At 39.8% G+C, this 18,740-nt stretch overlaps 1 protein-coding gene across 3 annotated transcripts in view; it reads right to left on the bottom strand.

Moving 5' to 3' along the window:
- The window catches only part of LOC139668473 (cohesin subunit SA-2-like), a 61,584-nt gene that overhangs the window by 5,568 nt on the left and 37,276 nt on the right, over positions 1-18,740 (bottom strand). For all 3 annotated transcript variants that reach the window (XM_071548075.1, XM_071548082.1, XM_071548088.1), the window contains 15 exons: positions 17,465-17,570; positions 16,549-16,666; positions 16,151-16,254; positions 15,617-15,709; positions 15,441-15,530; positions 14,257-14,460; positions 12,623-12,699; positions 11,743-11,830; positions 10,652-10,729; positions 8,861-8,953; positions 8,036-8,204; positions 5,383-5,534; positions 4,461-4,562; positions 3,027-3,181; positions 2,798-2,926 (listed from right to left, as the gene is read on the bottom strand). In XM_071548075.1, coding sequence (XP_071404176.1) covers positions 2,798-2,926; positions 3,027-3,181; positions 4,461-4,562; positions 5,383-5,534; positions 8,036-8,204; positions 8,861-8,953; positions 10,652-10,729; positions 11,743-11,830; positions 12,623-12,699; positions 14,257-14,460; positions 15,441-15,530; positions 15,617-15,709; positions 16,151-16,254; positions 16,549-16,666; positions 17,465-17,570 — 1,758 coding nt within the window. The remainder of the gene's footprint in view (positions 1-2,797; positions 2,927-3,026; positions 3,182-4,460; positions 4,563-5,382; positions 5,535-8,035; positions 8,205-8,860; positions 8,954-10,651; positions 10,730-11,742; positions 11,831-12,622; positions 12,700-14,256; positions 14,461-15,440; positions 15,531-15,616; positions 15,710-16,150; positions 16,255-16,548; positions 16,667-17,464; positions 17,571-18,740) is intronic.

Below are 18,740 nucleotides of genomic sequence, written 5' to 3'. Positions count from 1 at the left end.
CACTTAACAGCTCTGCTGTTAGGACAACACATGGGATGTGGGAAACATTGTCTCAAATCCCTGTTCTGCCTGATTCAATGTAGAGACTTGACACTGGGCCTTCCTGAATCCCAGGTGAAGCTATCACCTTTCCTGGAGCGAAGAGGCCTTCCTTCTTCAAACATTCTTTTGGAAAAACAGGACATTTCTGACAAAGTCTTTCTGACCCATTCCTACTTCGTAACAGTAAGAAAAGAAAACTGAAGTCTGACTCAGGATTAGAAACTGGATATTCACCACATTTCAGCTACAGTTTATCACTTTAAAATCAAGCCCAGCGTTGTTCAAACAGACCCCACCTTAGCAAATACCAGAAGTGACAGTTTTAACACCAGCCTGTACAGTATATTATTCTTTTTCTGATTAGGAAAGCGGCCTGGAAAACATCAGACATTTCATTCACTTTGCAAAACAAGAAAACCAGTGCTGAGAGGAGGTCAGGGTAAGGACCGACTTCGAAACAATTAAGAGTCCTGGACTCAGGGGGGCCCCAGGGATCAGGAAATCCTGGTAATGGAATTTGTTGGTTTCAAACAAGCATGTATTGTAACTACAGTTTCAGGGTCTAACCCAACCACTATCAATGTCAATGGAAAGACTCCTACTGATTCAGGAATCAGGCCCTCCACACTGCTTGCCACTCAGCAATTCATTTCTTGTGTGCATTTTGTGGTACAGAGCATTGACAAGTCAGGTATTTTACTGCCACAGCCTGGGCAATTACAGGGGAGAGGGTTAAAGTCCATATACTTTGATGGTGTCGAAATACAGCTCATTCTAACAAATGCCCACATTCTGTATCTCATCTGTTACAGGTACATTCACATATGTTAATGTAGCCACGTGGACATCAATCCTGTGATTAATAATAAAAATGAAAATAACCAGATGTTTATTTCTAAAAGTTCATGTTGACCTAAAACATTCCATCCAATAATTTATGATAGAGCTAAACATAAATATTTCTAAGAGGAAATATAATCTCCAGCCTCTGCAAGGCACTTTAGGCTTCCCAGAATAGAAACTGTTATTCTAGAAACACAGTATGAATGTACTTGTGGATAAATTGCAATTTCCCCTCTTGTGAATTTTATTGTTTCCCATTTGTTCCCAGCAACAGTGGGAAGGTCCAAAGCAGGAGAACTGAAGTTAAGTGCATTGCCTGCTAGATTCTTTATTTCCCACAAAATTTTTCAATTAATAAACCTCCCTGAATGTATGTAATACATTCAGGAATATACTTCTAGAATACATCCTCGGACCAACAGGTTAAATATAGTCCTAGGAAAAGAGTTATCAGGATTTAGCTTTAAATCTACCCACATAAACCACTAAATATTTTCCTCTTGTTTAATTAAAAACTACTCCTTAGAGGTAAATGAAATTACAGTTTTTCAAGGACGGATTAACAGAAAACTATTTGCATAGGTGTCAACACAGATGATAACAGCTCTTCAAAATCCAGACATGGACAGAGTTATACAGAAACTGTACAATTCCAGGCCTGGAACACTTGCCCTATGGAGACAGGCTGAGAGAGTTGGGGTTGTTCAGGCTGGAGAAGAGAAGGCTTTGGGGAGAACTTACAGCACTTTCCAGTACCTAAAGGGAACCTACAAGACAGCTGGAGAGGGACTGGACAGGGACATCTTACAAAGGCATGTAGAGATAGGACAAGGCTTTTAATGGCTGTAAACTAAAAGAGAGTGGGTTTTAATCAGGTATTAGAAAGGAATTCTTGACTGTGGGGGTGGTGAGGCACTGGAACAGGTTGCCCAGAGAGGCTGTGGAAGCCCTATCCTTGGAAGTGTTCAAGGCCAGGCTGGATGGGGCTCTGAGCAATCTGGTCTAGTGGAAGGTGTCCTTGCCCATGGCAGGATGGTTTGGACTAGATGATCCTAGAGGTCCTATGGATTCTACAAAAACCAGTTTTAGTCACAGATCTCAAAAATTCTCATCTTACATTCTCATATCTTCAAATATGCTCTCAAAAAGATGGAAATACCTGGTTTTTACAGTAAATAAAACACTGCAGTGCAGAGATCCAGATCCAAATAAGCAGCACTGACTAAGGAATTAATGCTAAAGGTCAAACAGAGGGAAAAATTACTGGAGCTGAGGCAGGTGAAGAAGGGAATAAGAGACATACATCTCTCCATTCAGATACATAATGCCCCATGATGCCAAAAAAAAGGCTCTCTATTAAATGTAAATATTTAAACCACTGTAAAACTTGGGTCCACTGGCTCAGGGCACATTCCCATGTTAAAAGGAAATTCTTGAATTTAGATACCCACATTATGACGTCACACATATATTGCATGGAATTCATGTAATTGAGGCCTGAAGTTTTGGAATTAGATCATTACAAAATAATGATCCATGCATTATTTCTTCTTCAATCTTTTATGCTTTCGTTTTTTTGTTCAGAAAAGCATTTTGCAACTCCCCTAACCAGTTAAGTCACAAATCTCTTCCACCAAACTCACATTGTTTTTCCTTTAGAAGAACTGCCATATGTGGCCACGACTATATTTAAGAAAGTTCCAGAATGTATACTGCATGTATAACATGAAATAACTACTACTACAAAATTGAACAAGTGTCTCTCAAGCTAACAGCCTTGAGGGCAGACTGATTTCAGAGGTTCTCTGAAAAGCTCTAGAGCAAATTCTTCCACACTGAAGCTCAAGTGTCCTCTATACAGGGATACACAAATCACAGACTGTGTACAATGGTGTACAAGAACTTAACTTACACTAGTCTTTTGTCTGGCTTTAACAGCTTGTTGGAAAATTCACTGATGATTAACAGAAAGCCCAAGTTAGGAGGCAAGCATTTTCCATCTACTCCAGTAGCTCCTTGAAAAGCAAATTCAATCCCTTCCCTATTGAAAGGAAAAAAAATGAACAGAGTAATAAAATAGTTAAAGTAGACAACTAACAAAAGCAATGACAATGGATGACATGATGTTTCACGGCACATACTTGTGTATCATGGCTATAGATTCTCTAGATTTCACTTGGTCCCAACCAAATGTTAGTGAAAAGCGACGAGCAAGTTCTTTGATGTTTGTAAAGGAAGCAGAGGAGAAGTCCACACCACTACTGCTGTCTTGGCTTTCTGCATGTGCCTGAAACAGCTGCAAGAGAAGTCTCAGATAAGCAAACATAGGTAATCCTACAGGCAAACGTAGCACCAGGAGGACAGAGAGACTTGCACAGCAAGCAACAGTTACCTTACACCGACAGAAGCCTTACAAAAGAGCAGGTAAGTCAATTGCTTCTGAAGCACAGGAAGGAACAACAAGAAGCAACTGACACAAAGGACAGTGCTGTGATCAACAGACACGCATAAAATAAAAACAAAAAATTATGTGCATAAACAGAGAACCAATTCCTGAAGATGATGGTTTCACTGACCCTATCTCCTCTTGGGACTTCTGAAGGAAGCCCCTGCAGCCTCATCTGCCTGAGAGGCTTTCAGAGTACCAGAAAGCAACAAATTTGGCAGCAGCATAGTCCAATTTCTGAGAGTGGGTCGAAAGCACATCGTGAGCCCAACTGACCGTTCTTTGGGGTTTTTTTCCTAACAGAATATGAAAGTAGTTTGTTCTCATCAACTTGTTAACTTTCAAGGTCAACCAAAGGCCAAAAAGGGCCTGTTGTCTATGTGATACCTAAACACAAATTCCTGACTATGTCAGCAGAATATTTGTAGCCAAATGCTGCTCAGCCTCATCTAAACTCAGATTTCAAGGGCTAGTTCACAGATCTAAGCCCTGGCAATGTGTATGAAATAAGCAAAGCTCATGTATCAGTACCCTCTGGGAGGAGCCTGCTCTCTGGATTACAGCATGACTCCAAGCTACCAGGAGCAATAGCCATGGGCAGAGCCGGCAAAAGCAGCTGCTAAAATAGCTAACTGGCTATCAGTCAGCAGTTGCAAGCCCCAGCAACTGAGACCCTGCAGAAGAGCTGCAACCCACTTTCCTCCAGAAAAAAATTATGAAAATACAGGGAATTGGAGCTCACCAGCCATAGGCACATCCATGGTTCCTTGCATTCAACAGGAATTAAGATAGTCCATCTAACACAGCACAATATCCTTAACATTTGTTACAAGAACACTTACTGTGTCCCAAGAAACACTTCATAATCTCACATCAGTTCTAACATATTGGAAGATTAAAAACATGATCAAAAAATTGTGCACAAAATTACCTTTTAAAATAGGTGTAATGATTTTAAAGGAGCTTTAATTATAACATGCAAAATCAAGATACACATAGAAAGTGCAGGAAAAGGAAGTAATTTCTTTCACTAGGTTTACTAATGATTTTGAATAATTACGGCATGGTAAGTAAAAATTTTACAGCTGTTGTAAGAGCCCTCAGCTTCTTGCTTTAACCTCAAACTCACCTGCTGCAGACAAAGAATCAGTGTCTTGGCACTCTGAATTTTGTTATTGTGCCTCATCTTGCTTAACATTTCCTTAATTATGTCTCCAAAATCATTGTAGGTCTAGCAATAACAACAAAACAAATGTGAATTATCATTCCCTTTCTTTAATACTGGAAGTACACAAAATATGTGACTGTTCATGTGACACAAGAAGTTCGTAAAACACTCCCAATATCAGAACACACAAACTGAAAGATGAAAACTGGACTTTTTATATTATTTCATATGTAAAGCAATGGTATGCTCCTTAAAGAGTAGTGTGAAGATTAAAGTTTCACTGAAATGGTTAAGTATTAATTACGTATAAAAAAATAAAAAAGCCTCTTCAGGAGAGAAACAAAGAGTTTTAATCGGTGCTTGCCAAGGAAGTAAAGAACAAGATTCATATTCAAGTATTTCCAAAGTACTGTTAGTTGAGTCAAGGAAACTTCCCACTTTGTGCTGTTCTAAGCCCTCCTGAAACCCAGTTCAGAGCGGTTGAAGCTCTGCTAATTGTCTCGACCCTGGGACTCAGGTGAAATGTGGGCCATCTGCTGCATGAGCTGTATGAAGTAAAGTGACCACTTCAGTGTGAGAACCTCTACAGCTAAAACATTCCCCAGCCATAAACTGCCTCTCTGCAGTAGCCTCTGGAGAAACTGAAGAGCAGATGTTCAGACAAACACCCTTGCTCAATTTTCAGTTGCTTTGCCTGCAGTGAGGCACTTTTGTGGGGCCAATTGAAGAGATTTGGCCCGCTCTTGCTTGACTTTATAGCCCTTTTGTGATTATAAAAGCATTCTGAGCCTTAACACTATTACCACATCTTTCACAAACACTGAAGTAACTTTCAAAAACTAAAATGCACTGATAGGGAGAGCAACCTTATCTAAAACATTACCTTCACATAATACTTATAGATCTCAGCAGCTGCAGTCATCTCTATCACATTATACACTATTAACTTGCAATATGCCGCAAGAAGACTCCGCTTTTTGTGCAAGTCATCAAGTTTGCAACTTTCATCCTTTTCCTCTTCCTCTTCTGTCAGGTCTAAGGAAACAAAAGCAGTGAGGCTTTGTTCTATTTCTTTGCTCAAGTTATCTCAGTTTAAATGACCAACTTTCATCTAAACAGCAAAGACTGAGCTGTTCAGGCAACACGCGAAGCAACAGATGCCAGCACTCATTCCTGTGTGTATCAGAAAACACAAGTTTATTCCCATTTCAAAGGCTGCAACTGATGACAGGAAAAACAAGTTATTTCCACAGTCTTCTACTCTGATCTTCATAGGGTTTTTGCATTTCTACTAGTCAGAATAACTCCTTGTACAACACTGCTCACAGCTACAGAACAGAACCAAACAGTGTAGAATAAAAGGCACAAATAAACAAATGGAAGGGACCAGAAAAATTACAACCACATTTTTTTTCCTAGAATAAAACAGATGCTAGAAAAGTAACACAAAACTCACCAGAAACCCTACAAAAGTAGTCACACACAGTCAACAAGAATTCAAATGAAACTCTCCAAGTGGTTATGAACAAGAGTGAAAGAAAAATACCATTTAATAGCATTAAGAGCATACTAAGTGTCTGGAACATGAGTTAATTACTAGCTGGATAACTTGTGGAAAACAAATACTCCTGAGAGTATTCCAACAATGCTACGAAGGTGCCTGGCAAGAGCTTCTTGCAGCAGGAGAGCTAAGATACAATCTTTATGGCTGCACATGTAAGCTATCAGCTGCCAAAAGACTGTTTCTGCTTCTAGAGGGACTATGGGCCTGGAAACATACATAAGGAAAATGACTAATCAGAAGTATCTTCAAATTAGAGTTAAAACTAGGATGAAACAGCCGCCAGCTGTGCACACAGATAAGCACACCCATAGCATCACAAAATCACTTGTTCAGAACGGAACATGCAACAGGATGACAGGGATCTGTTGTGGTGAGAACTGAGAAATTCAGAGCATTGTAGAAAATGGGTTTGAAAAAGATCTCAGGTCACCTAACTCAAAACAGGATCGATTACCAGTTTCACATACATAACATAAGCAACCTGAAATACAACCTGCTTCATTAACTCCCACGACTAGGACAGTAAGACCTGCTTATGCAATCTTTTTGACTGTATGTCTACCTTTACAAATAGAGATACTCTTCTACTACCTCCCTGTTGCAATTTTGGTCCATCAGAGTTCATGCATATACAGTATGACCTGAAGAAGTGTGGTGCCCAAAACAACACAGAACTCATCTGAGCAGCTGAAGGACAAGTTTGACAAACAATCCTAGAACTTCTTTTTTCAAAGCGTGACACTTGAACTTGGCCTCAGAACCACAATGAGCTAACAATCTATTTTCAAAACACTTCCAAAAGAAACTAGCTTTCATAATTACAACCTCCAATACAGCTTCCAAATGTGTTTGGAAAAAGGCAACAGAGCAACAAATACTATTTTCCCATCAGACTGAGAGCAGCTGTGGGGAAAAGGTCTTGGTGGTGTTGGTTGATAAGCAACTCAACATGACTCAGAAAGTCCACTATATCCTGGGTTGCATCAAAAGCAGCATGGCCAGCAGGTTGAGGGAGATGATTCTGCCCTTTTACTCTGCTCTGGTGAGACCCCACCTGGAGTGCTGTATCCAGTTCTGGGGCCCCCAACATAAGAATGATGTGGACCTGCTGAATCAAGTCCAGAGGACAGTCATGAGGATGATCAAAGGAATAGAACACCTCTCCACTGAAGACAGGCTGAGAGCACTGGGGTCGTTCAGCCTGCAGAAGAGAAGGCTCCAGGGAGACCCTACAGAAGCCTTCCAGTACTTGATGTGGGGCTGACAACACCTGGAGGGACTTTGCCCAAGGGCATGTCATAAGGCAAGGGGGAATGGCTTTAAACTGAAAGAGGGCAGATTTATTCCTTAGATACAAGGAAGAAGTTCTTGATTGTGAGGGTGGTGAGGCACTGGAACAGTTTGCTCAAAAGAATTCATGAATGCCCCATCCTTGTCCAAGGCCAGGTTGGATGGGGCTCTAAGCAACCTGGTCAAGTACAAGGGGTCCCTGCCCATGGCAGGGGGACTGGAACTAGATGGTTTTTAAGATCCCTTCCAACCCAAACCTCTGTGTGAAATCTACCCCACAGCCCCAAAATCAAAGTCCACTAGTCCTTTACTCTGATGGCTTAGAAGGGTACACAGAGAGAGAGCCACATCACAACACTGCAAGGCCTTCTCTAATATCATGTGTACCATGAAAGTCAGCCTACAAAATATTTTTACGTTCTCACCCATTCCTGAATTACTTCAGTCCATTTCATCCTACCAGTAAATTGGCAGCTATATCCTATGGTTAATGCACAGTTGGTACAGATCAATGAATAAAAGGTCAGTCATTTTATCTATAAAGGGTCCAACCAGAAAAAAACAAAGCAACCCCAAAATAACAACAACAAAGAGGCCAGCCCCTTTTCCTGATATATTCACTGCAGATGACAAATTATAGCAAAAGAAGTAGATTGTTTCTCCAGTGACAAAAATGACTAACCTTTTCTTTCCTCTTCTTCATCCATAAAAACATGTTCCCGGATAAACAAAAACAGGTTTTCCTGAAGTGATGAGTTAGGAAGATAACCTAGAAGTCTGACTGCTTCTTTGTTATTATTTGAATCCTGATGACTCAAAATCAGCAACCAGTCACAGAGTATCATGAAGGCCTGTGACAAGCAAACAAAGCCAAAGAAGGATTTAGAGACCATGTTACTTTTCATGCCAACTCCACTTTGCATCTCCATCAAAAACAATCCAGCTCCTTCTTCCTTGCAAACTAAAGATTTCTATTTGCCTCAATTGTGGTGAAATACCACAGCTAAGCCCTTCCAAACCTTGTACCTTAGGATGCAGTGTATACAAGTATCATGAACACCACTTGAAGCTTTTCAAACTTCCATGGGAAATAAGAAGAGCTTTGTTATGTTCCAATATGTATCTTTTAACACATGAATTGCTGGACAATTTCTCCATTTTTTAAGTAATATTCATAGCAAGACATTAATAAAGCAATGATAGCAACCAGTACACTGAACAGCCTAATCAGAAAACACAATGATTTTCATTCAGATTCAGTCAGATGGACTCACGCAGACACAAATCTATGCCTGACTAAAGCACTAACTTGTATTTTAACTAACATAACTTAAATTCTTATTTAAAATAAATAGTTGCAGATTGTCTTTATAAAGAGTCATTTTCCTGCTAAGAGACAAAAACATAGCACAAATTGGTAGAAGAAAATACAAGTATGAAAAGAAAGGCAGGCATTTAAAAGGAGATCTGAGCGTGAATGCTAATTAAGTGATAGAGAAACACAAACCTTTTCTCTTACATCTTTTTCCTTATGGTGGAGGAAGCACGTGCAAATCTGACTGAAACATCCTAGCTCCCTTCTTAGTGGAAAAAGAGTCTCCTAAAAACAATTTTAGGAAAGGTAAAGGACCAACATGTTAGGGACTGATTCAACAGAGAAGTACAGAACAGACAGCAGTTGTATCTTTCTTCCACTAATATTATTCACTTAAGATAGCACAGTTGATGACATTAAGAAAGAAGCTGACATCTCATGGTACGATAGTTTACTAGCTATGAACAACTGTATCTGTCACACTTGCTGAGGCCAGTGGTTGGTATTCAGCAAGTCATAAACTCTTTGTTTCTCCCTCTGTAGGGTGGGCAGCACATATTCCCTTATTCACTTCATCTTATCCTTATGAAGCAGTGATTACAATGGAAGTAGAGTCATAAAAAGCACTGGTCCATCCCACCTAATTTTCAATGTGCATTGCCTTCTGAAGTTGCTTTTCTTGCCCCCTCTATTGAATACAGAGGGAATAGAGTTTAACTTTGACACTCAGAAACTTAAGACACCTCTGTTTGTTAAGATGAGAGGCTTATGTGGCCCACAGCCACATAAAGGACTTTCTGATCCCCCACCAGGTCCCAGCTGCACTGCACTCAGCTTTGAGCTTGAGTCAGTGTAAGAGGAATGCTCTTTCAAGAGGGCTGGATTTCATGCTAATGCAACCGTACATTTATAAGAAAGGAGATCTATCCCAGGGCATGCTGAGAAGAACTGGGGGAGGAGCAAGGGGGAAGTAACAGTCCTAGAGCTTCTGTCCAGGAAATGGTTGGGTTTTTTGTTCTTGGAACTTCTCTCTGCCAACATCCAAATTTGGCCCTGCAGAGTGGGCTGTCACATTGTGCTTCCAATCAAAATCTGCTCCCGTATGAAAGGCCAAATTAAAAAATGTGCTGCCCCATTACCAGTTAAGCTAACTGTGTCTGGAGTGAAAGTCACAACAAACTAGAGCAGTGAGAGATGTGGACATCCACACAGGAATGGAATGGGACAGGAATAGACAGTGAATCAGTCACCAAACGGGTAATCTCCCAGCTAGCATTTCTCGCACAAAACACATGTCCATGTCAGCGTCCTGTCCTGTATGCACAGGAACACCAGGGAAGGGGACAGAATGACAGACAGAGCAGCACTCCGTGTAGTCAGAAATCACCATGAAGAGGAGTCCCATAGGTACACATTCATATGTGAACCAATGCATTACAGAGTGTTCCTTTTTGATGTCTTAAGCTAGACTGCCTTCTGAAATACCTGCCAGAGCTTGGCACTTTATAAAATCAATTAAGAAAATAGTCTGCTGATGACAAAAATTACCACTTTCCTCAACCTTTCTGCCAGAAATATATACATAAAACAAGCAAACAAACAAAAAGAAACAAAGCAACAGGACTTCCTGAAGTGTTCACTGAATACTCTTTGCTGCTTAAAACAAGAACAAACTGTTTGGCAGTGAAACAAGTTCCTTATCCGCATCAAGCCCCTCAAATTCGATGCACATGTTTTGTAGTAAAAATAGAGGTGAACCATTGTTCATTTATTCTCCTGCAGACTGAAAAAGCATAAATGCTTTTTTAAAAAAAGAGGGCTAGATAGAGAGAAAAGGCCTTAACGCAATTTGGTTTCCTCAGGAAAACACACTAATTATCTTCGTATAAATCTTCATTTTTTCAGGCAATCTGAGAACAGGAAAAGTAACTTAAAACTTCTAGAGGCACAAGTCTGCATTTCAAAGTTATGTGAGTGGCCAACCTTGGGAGAATTTTCCGAAACTGCAGCTAGTTGCCACAGGAGAGAAAAATATGTGCACTGGAGAGCTGGCAGGATAATCTGCAAATAAAAACACATGTCCTTTATTGACATAAAAGGCTCAACAGCAAAAAGCTTAGGACTAAACAAAGCATTCAAGCCTGATATTCTGCATGCTGCTAGCACAACCATTTCTCAACTGTACTTAGACCCTTAAAACAAACTTAATAGGTTTACACACAAGCAAACATTGCCCACTGAGAAACTTCATTACTAAGGTACTGCTTCTGCAGAATTTCTCTGACATGTTGATGACTTCAAGGGAAAGTAACCCATGTACCAGAAGTGTGTTCATAGAGGCTAACTTCAGCTTTGCTTCTCAGGATTTGACTGCAGTCTTTGATAAAACACAGACTACTCCAGAGGGCAATTCAGATCAGAAGCCAAATCTTGGCACTTCAAAAGCTTTATTCTCTACCTATAGGTTGCAGGCTTTCCCTACTCAACTAAATTCCACCTCTTCCCACAAAATCCTTCCAGTTCTCTCCTGAAAACACGAGCTGGTTAACATTCATAATTCCTAGAGTTCTTCACCTTGTAATCCTAGAATATACAACTCTATCTTGGCACAGACAATGTCTGAGTTGAGGCCACCAGAAAACCAAAAGGCTGCAGTTGAGACAATTGGTAATTCCAACCACTACTAGAGTCAGCATGTAAGCAACAGGTCCAAAGTATTCCCAATTCTGGTTAATGCAATTTAAAAGGGGCTCCTCATGGTCCCAACAATTTCATACATACTGAAAGTGAAACTGTGCAATCATTTGAAGTACTGACTATGACAAAGGATCATTCCAAATGTCAGATGATTATCACAGCTCCGGAAAACCTCCAAAATAAATTAATATAAAGGCATGAATTTACAGATTCCAATAATGTTATACCAAAGACAGCTTCAGTTTCCCACATTGAGAAATGCAAACAGTCTCTTCCTGCCTCATAGGACATTGATATATAAGATTATTTAATAATTTCTACTTCTTTGTGCTTTCATCAAGAAAAACCTCTTACAGTGTTAAATATTAACAACACACCAGAACTGGCAAACTCCCATGTTCTGTTTCAAACAGCAGGAATCTTAAGGTCTTGTCATACAGATTCCACTTGGTGAGATCATGGGCACTGCAAAAGTAATAATAATGATACATTAAGCAAGAAATGAAGTCTCACCTGATAAAACAGTTCAAATGCATCCTATTTTTGCCTTCAAATCATGTAGAACAATAACATCAAACAACTAAATATTAATTATAAGGAGTGGAAAGGTAAGTTTTCATGATCTAACACTGCAGCCTTGAGTATTCACAACTCAGTGTTAGACTTCTCTTTGCAAAAACAGAGCAACAACAGCACACTGGATAGGTAAAAGACATATTGAGAAGAAGGCCCAGTTCCCCCACTCTCTGTACTACCTTGCATGATACTTTACTTGGTGAACAACCCCTGGAGGACCAAAATTTTGAGAAAACATCTTTTAAAAAAAAGAAGATCAAATAAACTGAAAATAAAAAAAGCAGATTAAATCTGCTGGGGAAAAAGACTACATTCAACTATACCCTCTTCAGAATGATCACCAGTGTTGACAGCAAGGCTGTGGAAAAGCACGCAGCGAGGACAGAGGCCCCATAGAGGAGACCTCTGTGTCCACTTCAACATCTCAACTCTGTAGCACACACTTCTCAGCCACATTAGGGCTGAAGCTCCAATCTCAGGAAAGGGTCCAAAAAAGAATTCCATATTCAAGAGTACAATTCTTTTATGAGGAAGCTAAACCTTGCAGCACTTCTCATAGGGATCATTTCCATTCCCATGTGCAAAACCCTCTTAAAACCCAAAAAGCAATTCTCACTTTTCATGTGTAAAGTCAACATTTTAAGTAAATGGGAATGTAAATTGCATAAATAAACATCTCACTTATAAAAAGCTGCTACTCTTCTCAAAGCGGAGTTCATCCGGGAAATTGCTCCTGCATCCGTACAAAATCCTCCTTCCTAAATCATGAAAGTTTGGGAAAGAGAAAGGAATTAGCCAGTGTGGGCCAAGGCCACTACTATGCTCTATTCCCAATGAGCCCATAAGCTTGAATCGCTCTCCTCCAGCCTTCCCCAGCACCTTCACCTTTACCCATGCTATTCATTTCTTCCTCTACAGTAAAAAAAAAACAACACAAGTGCACAGAAATTTTATATAAGGACACATCCCTGCCATTAGTAAACCCATGGCAGCTTCCCCAGAGTGCAGTATTGCTAACATAGAGTTAAAAACTAGCAATTAGACTAACATGGTCCCTCACACAGTTGCTAAGGATCTCTGGAAAGCTAACTGTTCACATGGTGCTGACCTTCCTTGCTTCCAGCTGCCAGATCACATTCAAAGATAGCTAAAAATATATGAAATACTTTCCCATAGATGCAATTGCTGTAGTTTCCACAAGTCTACTACGTGATTCTGGGGGACGATATATACAACCAGGAATTAGAAGGGAGGAGTTCCAGGAGAAAAATCTCTTTATTTAGATAGGGATCACACTACGGGGGAGTTGAAGAATCCCTGGTCTAGCACTTATCTTGTTTCTCATAAGTACACATTCTCCCACATTGACACAGATCTCTATTTAAGACCAATAAAATTAATCCAATCTGAGGTTAGGGGATTTTTTGGCTTGACACATTTTACAATCTCCCAGTGTCCAATAAAAACCTGCCAGTGTTAACTCTCATATCATGGCATGACACCTGTTCATGACGGCACAGTTGATCAGATCAGCTGCAGGCTTCTGTTGTTCAGCTCAGCCAGCAAGCTATTCATATCACCACCAGCTGTTTCTGCTTTTTAGACCTAATGAAAAACTTTTAGGGAGACTCTGCAGTCCTTCTTCAAGGGGAAAAGTCATTATTTCACAGACTCCCAAAGCTGTAAAATCTGTACTACAGATTACTGTTTGCTTTTTTTTTCCCTACAGCCAAGGAGACAGCACATAGAGCATCTCGTGTACAGTCAGATATATAGAAGCACAGAAACATACATTTTTGGGAACCATCTCATCACCTATAGATACAGAGCACTTACCAGCTGATCTTGCACATAGTATCTTTGGCACAGTACTAGAATAACTACAAAGCAACTATAGAGCTTAGGTCCAGAATACCTGGCCTAGCACTTATTTTGTTCCACATAAGTACACATTCTCCCACACTGACACAGATCAACACAATAGTTCCAGTCTGAGGTTAGGGGATTTTTTATCTTGACACAGTTTACAATATCAGTGTCCAATAAAAACGTGCCAGAAGACATTAAATGCCCTACTGCTTGTGTGGACAAGCTTGCTTGTTACTTTCCTCACTCTATTCCTGCAAAAATACATCTGCTTCATTAAAATGCGAACAACCAGTCTGTTCAGAGGTGTAAACCCATCTTTCAAAGTTCTGTTCCCTTCAAGCAGAAACAGCAGAGAGAGCATAGTTCCACAGCCCCCTTAACTTTTTGTGTCTTCCTTTTTTTCATAGTGAAACAGTCTGGTTACCTCCACAGTGAGTCATACTCACCTTTTCCCAGAAGCAATTAAGTAGCTGGTTAAGCTGTTCCATCAACTCATCTATCAGTTGAGTTCGAGCACAATCCACCTGGCTATAAATGGCAATTTCTTCTCTGCAGAGGATATAATAAGTCCTGGAGGAAGCCTCAAGGACAGACATGTCAGAGTGTTGGGCCACAATGTCTTTTACCTCTCTCAGCAAAGCATTCAAATGCTGCAGGCAATAAAAGGTATAGGTATATATAGGTAAATTGTACAAAAATCCACTTATGTTTTAAATCATTTCACTAGGCCCATATATCTCTGTAGGTCATAGAATCAAGATGAAACAAATGTCAGTCTAAGGAGCAGAGAAGCAGGATTAGGGGATACAACTTTTTTCTGTGTTTATAGCTCTTTTTCATCATTAAGTCTCTGGGTCTTCCTAAAGAATGAAGTAACTGCATGTTTAACACTACATGAAGGCAAAGGCAGGGAATAAAATATGCCTTCTCAAAAAACAGGTGTGTCTCCAAACAACAGAAGTTGTCTTCCTCAGCAGTGGAGGATGGAGAAAGTTTTGGACCATGTCAGCAACTGGGGCCTTCTCTCCTAGTGTGAGGAGGTAATTTCTGCTATTCTGCTGACTCCAGTTAACGTTTTGTGCTGAAATTAACCTTGGCGTGTTCGCCTAACATTACCTCCCTGTAACATCCCTGCTTAAGAATACATTAAGCTATTTCAAAGATTTCATCTATCCTTTTCTGACCATCCCTTTCCCATCAGCAGATATACTATCTCCATTCTTATCTTTCAGTTATTGTCATTCCCCAGCAGCTGAGAGTCAGCCGTCAGGGAGAATGAAACCTATTTTGTAGTAAACTCCTAGGAGACACCAACTTAGACACATGGCATAACCCACCCTCTCTCCACCCAGCAACGAAAAAACCCAGGGCCAGTCCTACCATATGAAACCACAAACCATCACCCACCAGGGCCAGTCACAGCATATCAGAACTGACAAGAAGTATGGCTTTTCTTTGGCAGCCCCAAAGCAAAAACTAAATCCTGAATAAGACCACTTTCCTTAAGCTATGAGACCATTTCTTTCTATTTCAATGACCTCCTACTTGTTCCAAATCCCACTAAACTCTCTACATTGTCACATAGATTTAATACATTCCACGTGAACTGATCACCCAAATTCCTATTCACCTTCTCTAGATGTCCCGTACTGTAAACATCTAAATCATAATACTGAGGAATCTGCAGAAGATTTGCCACTTTTTGTGCATCTGTTGAATACTGCAGAGAAAAAAACAGGGTATGAGAATACTGTGGGAATTTTAATGAAATATTTAACATGCACTCAGACAGCAGCTGTTGGTTACCTTTGCCAAGAGCTGAGGAAGCACCACAATAAAGTGTTCAGTAATTTTAGTACTATCTTCCAACTGTACTTTCTTCTCTTTTACTGACAGAATCTGCAAATAAACCATTTAGTTTCAATTACAAAATCTCTAAGATTTGAGTAGAATTTTACATGGAACCTAAGATTAACTCACATGCCATTGCCTCAAGTGTATCAAGGTAGGATAAAGACAGTTTTCCATGGAGAAAACCAGATGCTTTACCTCTTTTTGTTAACCTTAAATTAGATGCAAATCATTGAACAGCTACATCTCATGGATAAAATGCTCATCATTTGTCAATAACATGCTTCAAGTAGCTTTTCTCTCATGCCATGTCCTTGAACATCCACTTCTATTATGATGTAGAGGTCAAAAGACACTGCATTGTTTCACAAAAATAAGCCATTTTATTACCTAAAATATACCTACCACTAGGAACATGCTGCTTGGCAAAGCACATAAGGCAAAGAGAATGTGATTATAGGACAATAAATAAGACTAAGATGCACTGACTTTTTTGGCTGCACCTCTGCCCACTGGAGGATGACCTTCAGCTGCTTCTCTAACCGTTGCGAGGATAATTTCAATGAGAGCACATTCCTGGGCATCATCCAGTGCTGTAAGTAAATCAGTCTCAGCATCACACAAAATAAAAATGAAAATGAAGCAGCAGCAAATTTATTCATCTGAGCAACTGTCTGTAAACTAACATTACATAAATACAGAATACTGAATAAAACAAAAATAATGATATAAATATCCCACTGGCAGTGCATTGAGTTGTTTCTGCTTTGTGACACTTGGGGACCACAGTACATCAATATGAAATGATCTTAAACTAGCTAAGGCAAGGTTCAAAAAACAGCATGGAGAGATTCATTCAATAAAAACAAAGCTCTTTGCTTACCCACCTTCTCCACCTTCTTCAGCATTTTTCAATAGAAGAGTTGTCATGCACTCCCAGTCCTTCAGGAATTTGCCTGCCCAGTCCCACAAGCTGTCTACGAGGTATGCAACGTGTTTGTGTAGCTAGGCATTAAAAACACAAGCTTATAGAAGCAAACACAAACTAAAAGAAATACAGCTTCATTTGTTCATCTCCCTTTTTACCAATGACAAAGCTTTGTCACTCACACATATTCAAACATACTTTGTCTGAGGTTAATCAACACTTAAACACCATGTCTTCAATCTGATACAACACAGGCAAGTGGAGGAAAAAAGCAAGAAAAGCAGCAAAAAATATTTGCTTTTCTCTTTTTAGGACATCTTTCCTTTGTAATTGAAATAATTTCTTTAAAACTACCTTCTGTATTGCTTTTATGTTGCTGATTGTACCACCTAAAACCCAATCATAGCACCAGAAAAGAGTCGTCTATGACATGTTTTGCAGTAAGATTGAAAACTGCTCTGCCTGAGACACCTGGGCTGGATATAGGCCTGCAACTCTGCAAAAGCTGAATAGTGAAGTACAACACTCAAGCTGATAAAACGTTCAGTAAAACTACACATGGAGCCATGGTACTACAACCTGCAGAAAGACATGGACACAGACCAAAAAACGCTCACTTGGTGGCATTAGTCTTTCAAGTTGTTTTCAGAAACTGCTTCAGCACTGATTCTCTCCATTAACATAGTTGTAAATTTGTTTTAATAAAACAGAACAGAAATGTCTTCATTAAAAACTTAACCTAGAGAGTAAAAACATTCCAAACACCAAAGAGTCCAGAGCTCATCACCAGAAACTCATTTCAAATGGAAGCCAATACTTCATTTAACTTTCAATACTGGATATAAAAGGATTACTGCAGGAGCTACTCTCCTCACCTCACTCTCCAGGAAAAAGTGTATTAATCTTTTCAACTGGTCAGTACTCGCCCCAAACTTTCTCCCTCCTTTGGGCTGCATTTCATCTCCCTCATGAACAAGCAACCTGCCAACAGAAAAGGAAGTCAGTCCAGTTCTGCCATGTTGTCCTTAAACTCATTTGCCAATGTAACACTAATTCTGTTGAAATTCCAAGAACTATATTTCTCCTATTTATTTAACCCAAATAACATTAGACTTTTTTATCAGATGAAAGGAAAAGAGGTTAGATTGCTTTCCATGATGAGAGATCTGCTGTCCCTGTGGGTGCAGAGACTACTTCTGATAATTTCACAGGCACTCTGACAGCTTTCTGGACAATAGATGCAGATTCCACAGAACTGATCATCTGATGACGTAGACATTTGTTTATGCTTGAAAAGGGGCTTGCTCTAGAACAAATTTAAACCTTAACAGGAGTAGAGCTATTACTACACAGCCATTCTTCACATCATGGTACATCTTGGAACTGCAGCCTCTTAAAGAAAACAACAGTATTTTGTATTTGTAAGAGGCAATTAGCTTCACAAATACAGTGGAAAGTCTGTTCTTCCTTTTCTGTCTGAAGTATGACACTTCAATTTCTATTTCTCCCTTTATCCACAATGGCTGTGACTGTACTGCTCACACAAAAGGTGCTAATCTCAAAATAAATACAGGAAGGCCATCCCCACGGATTAATGCAAGGCCCAAACACCTTGGATTCAGGAGCTAGAACACACTACTAAAGGGGCAGTTAAAGCTTATACTTTCAGGAAGCACTTCTGCTCATGTAATTTATGCCAGCTGAGTAACCTAAGTTAAAATATGCAGACATTGAGGAGATCTTGTGCAAACCAAGAAGGGGCAGCAGGGGTGGAAAGCATAAGTGTTTATACTAAAACTTTTAGCAGTATGAGCAGGGAAAGGAGGGTGTCCCTAATATCTCTATCACACCAGAACGAACATTTCTATACTGGTAGAAGTGCTGGAAAGAAGAACTGAGCAAACAAGAAAAAGGATGAGGTTTACAGGGTCAAGGTGTTCACACTGCACTGGCAAGCTCGGTAGAAAAAGTAATGTTATGAGGGCAAACCACTTTGATGGCAAAAAACAGCAGAGTTCTGAGGGGAAAAACACTTGATTTATGAGGGAATATTAGAACTAGCACAAAAGATTAAGTCTAGCAGATGTGATAGAAGACTCATCAAAACAGAAGTTTATCTTCATTTGCCTTTCTCTTGGACTTGGCTCCACA

This window comes from Pithys albifrons, chromosome 1 (genome assembly GCF_047495875.1).
Source record: "Pithys albifrons albifrons isolate INPA30051 chromosome 1, PitAlb_v1, whole genome shotgun sequence".
NCBI classification, from domain to species: Eukaryota; Metazoa; Chordata; class Aves; order Passeriformes; family Thamnophilidae; genus Pithys; species Pithys albifrons.
The sequence above is the reverse complement of the archived record's forward strand: the minus strand, read 5'-3'. Positions and strand labels throughout refer to the sequence as shown.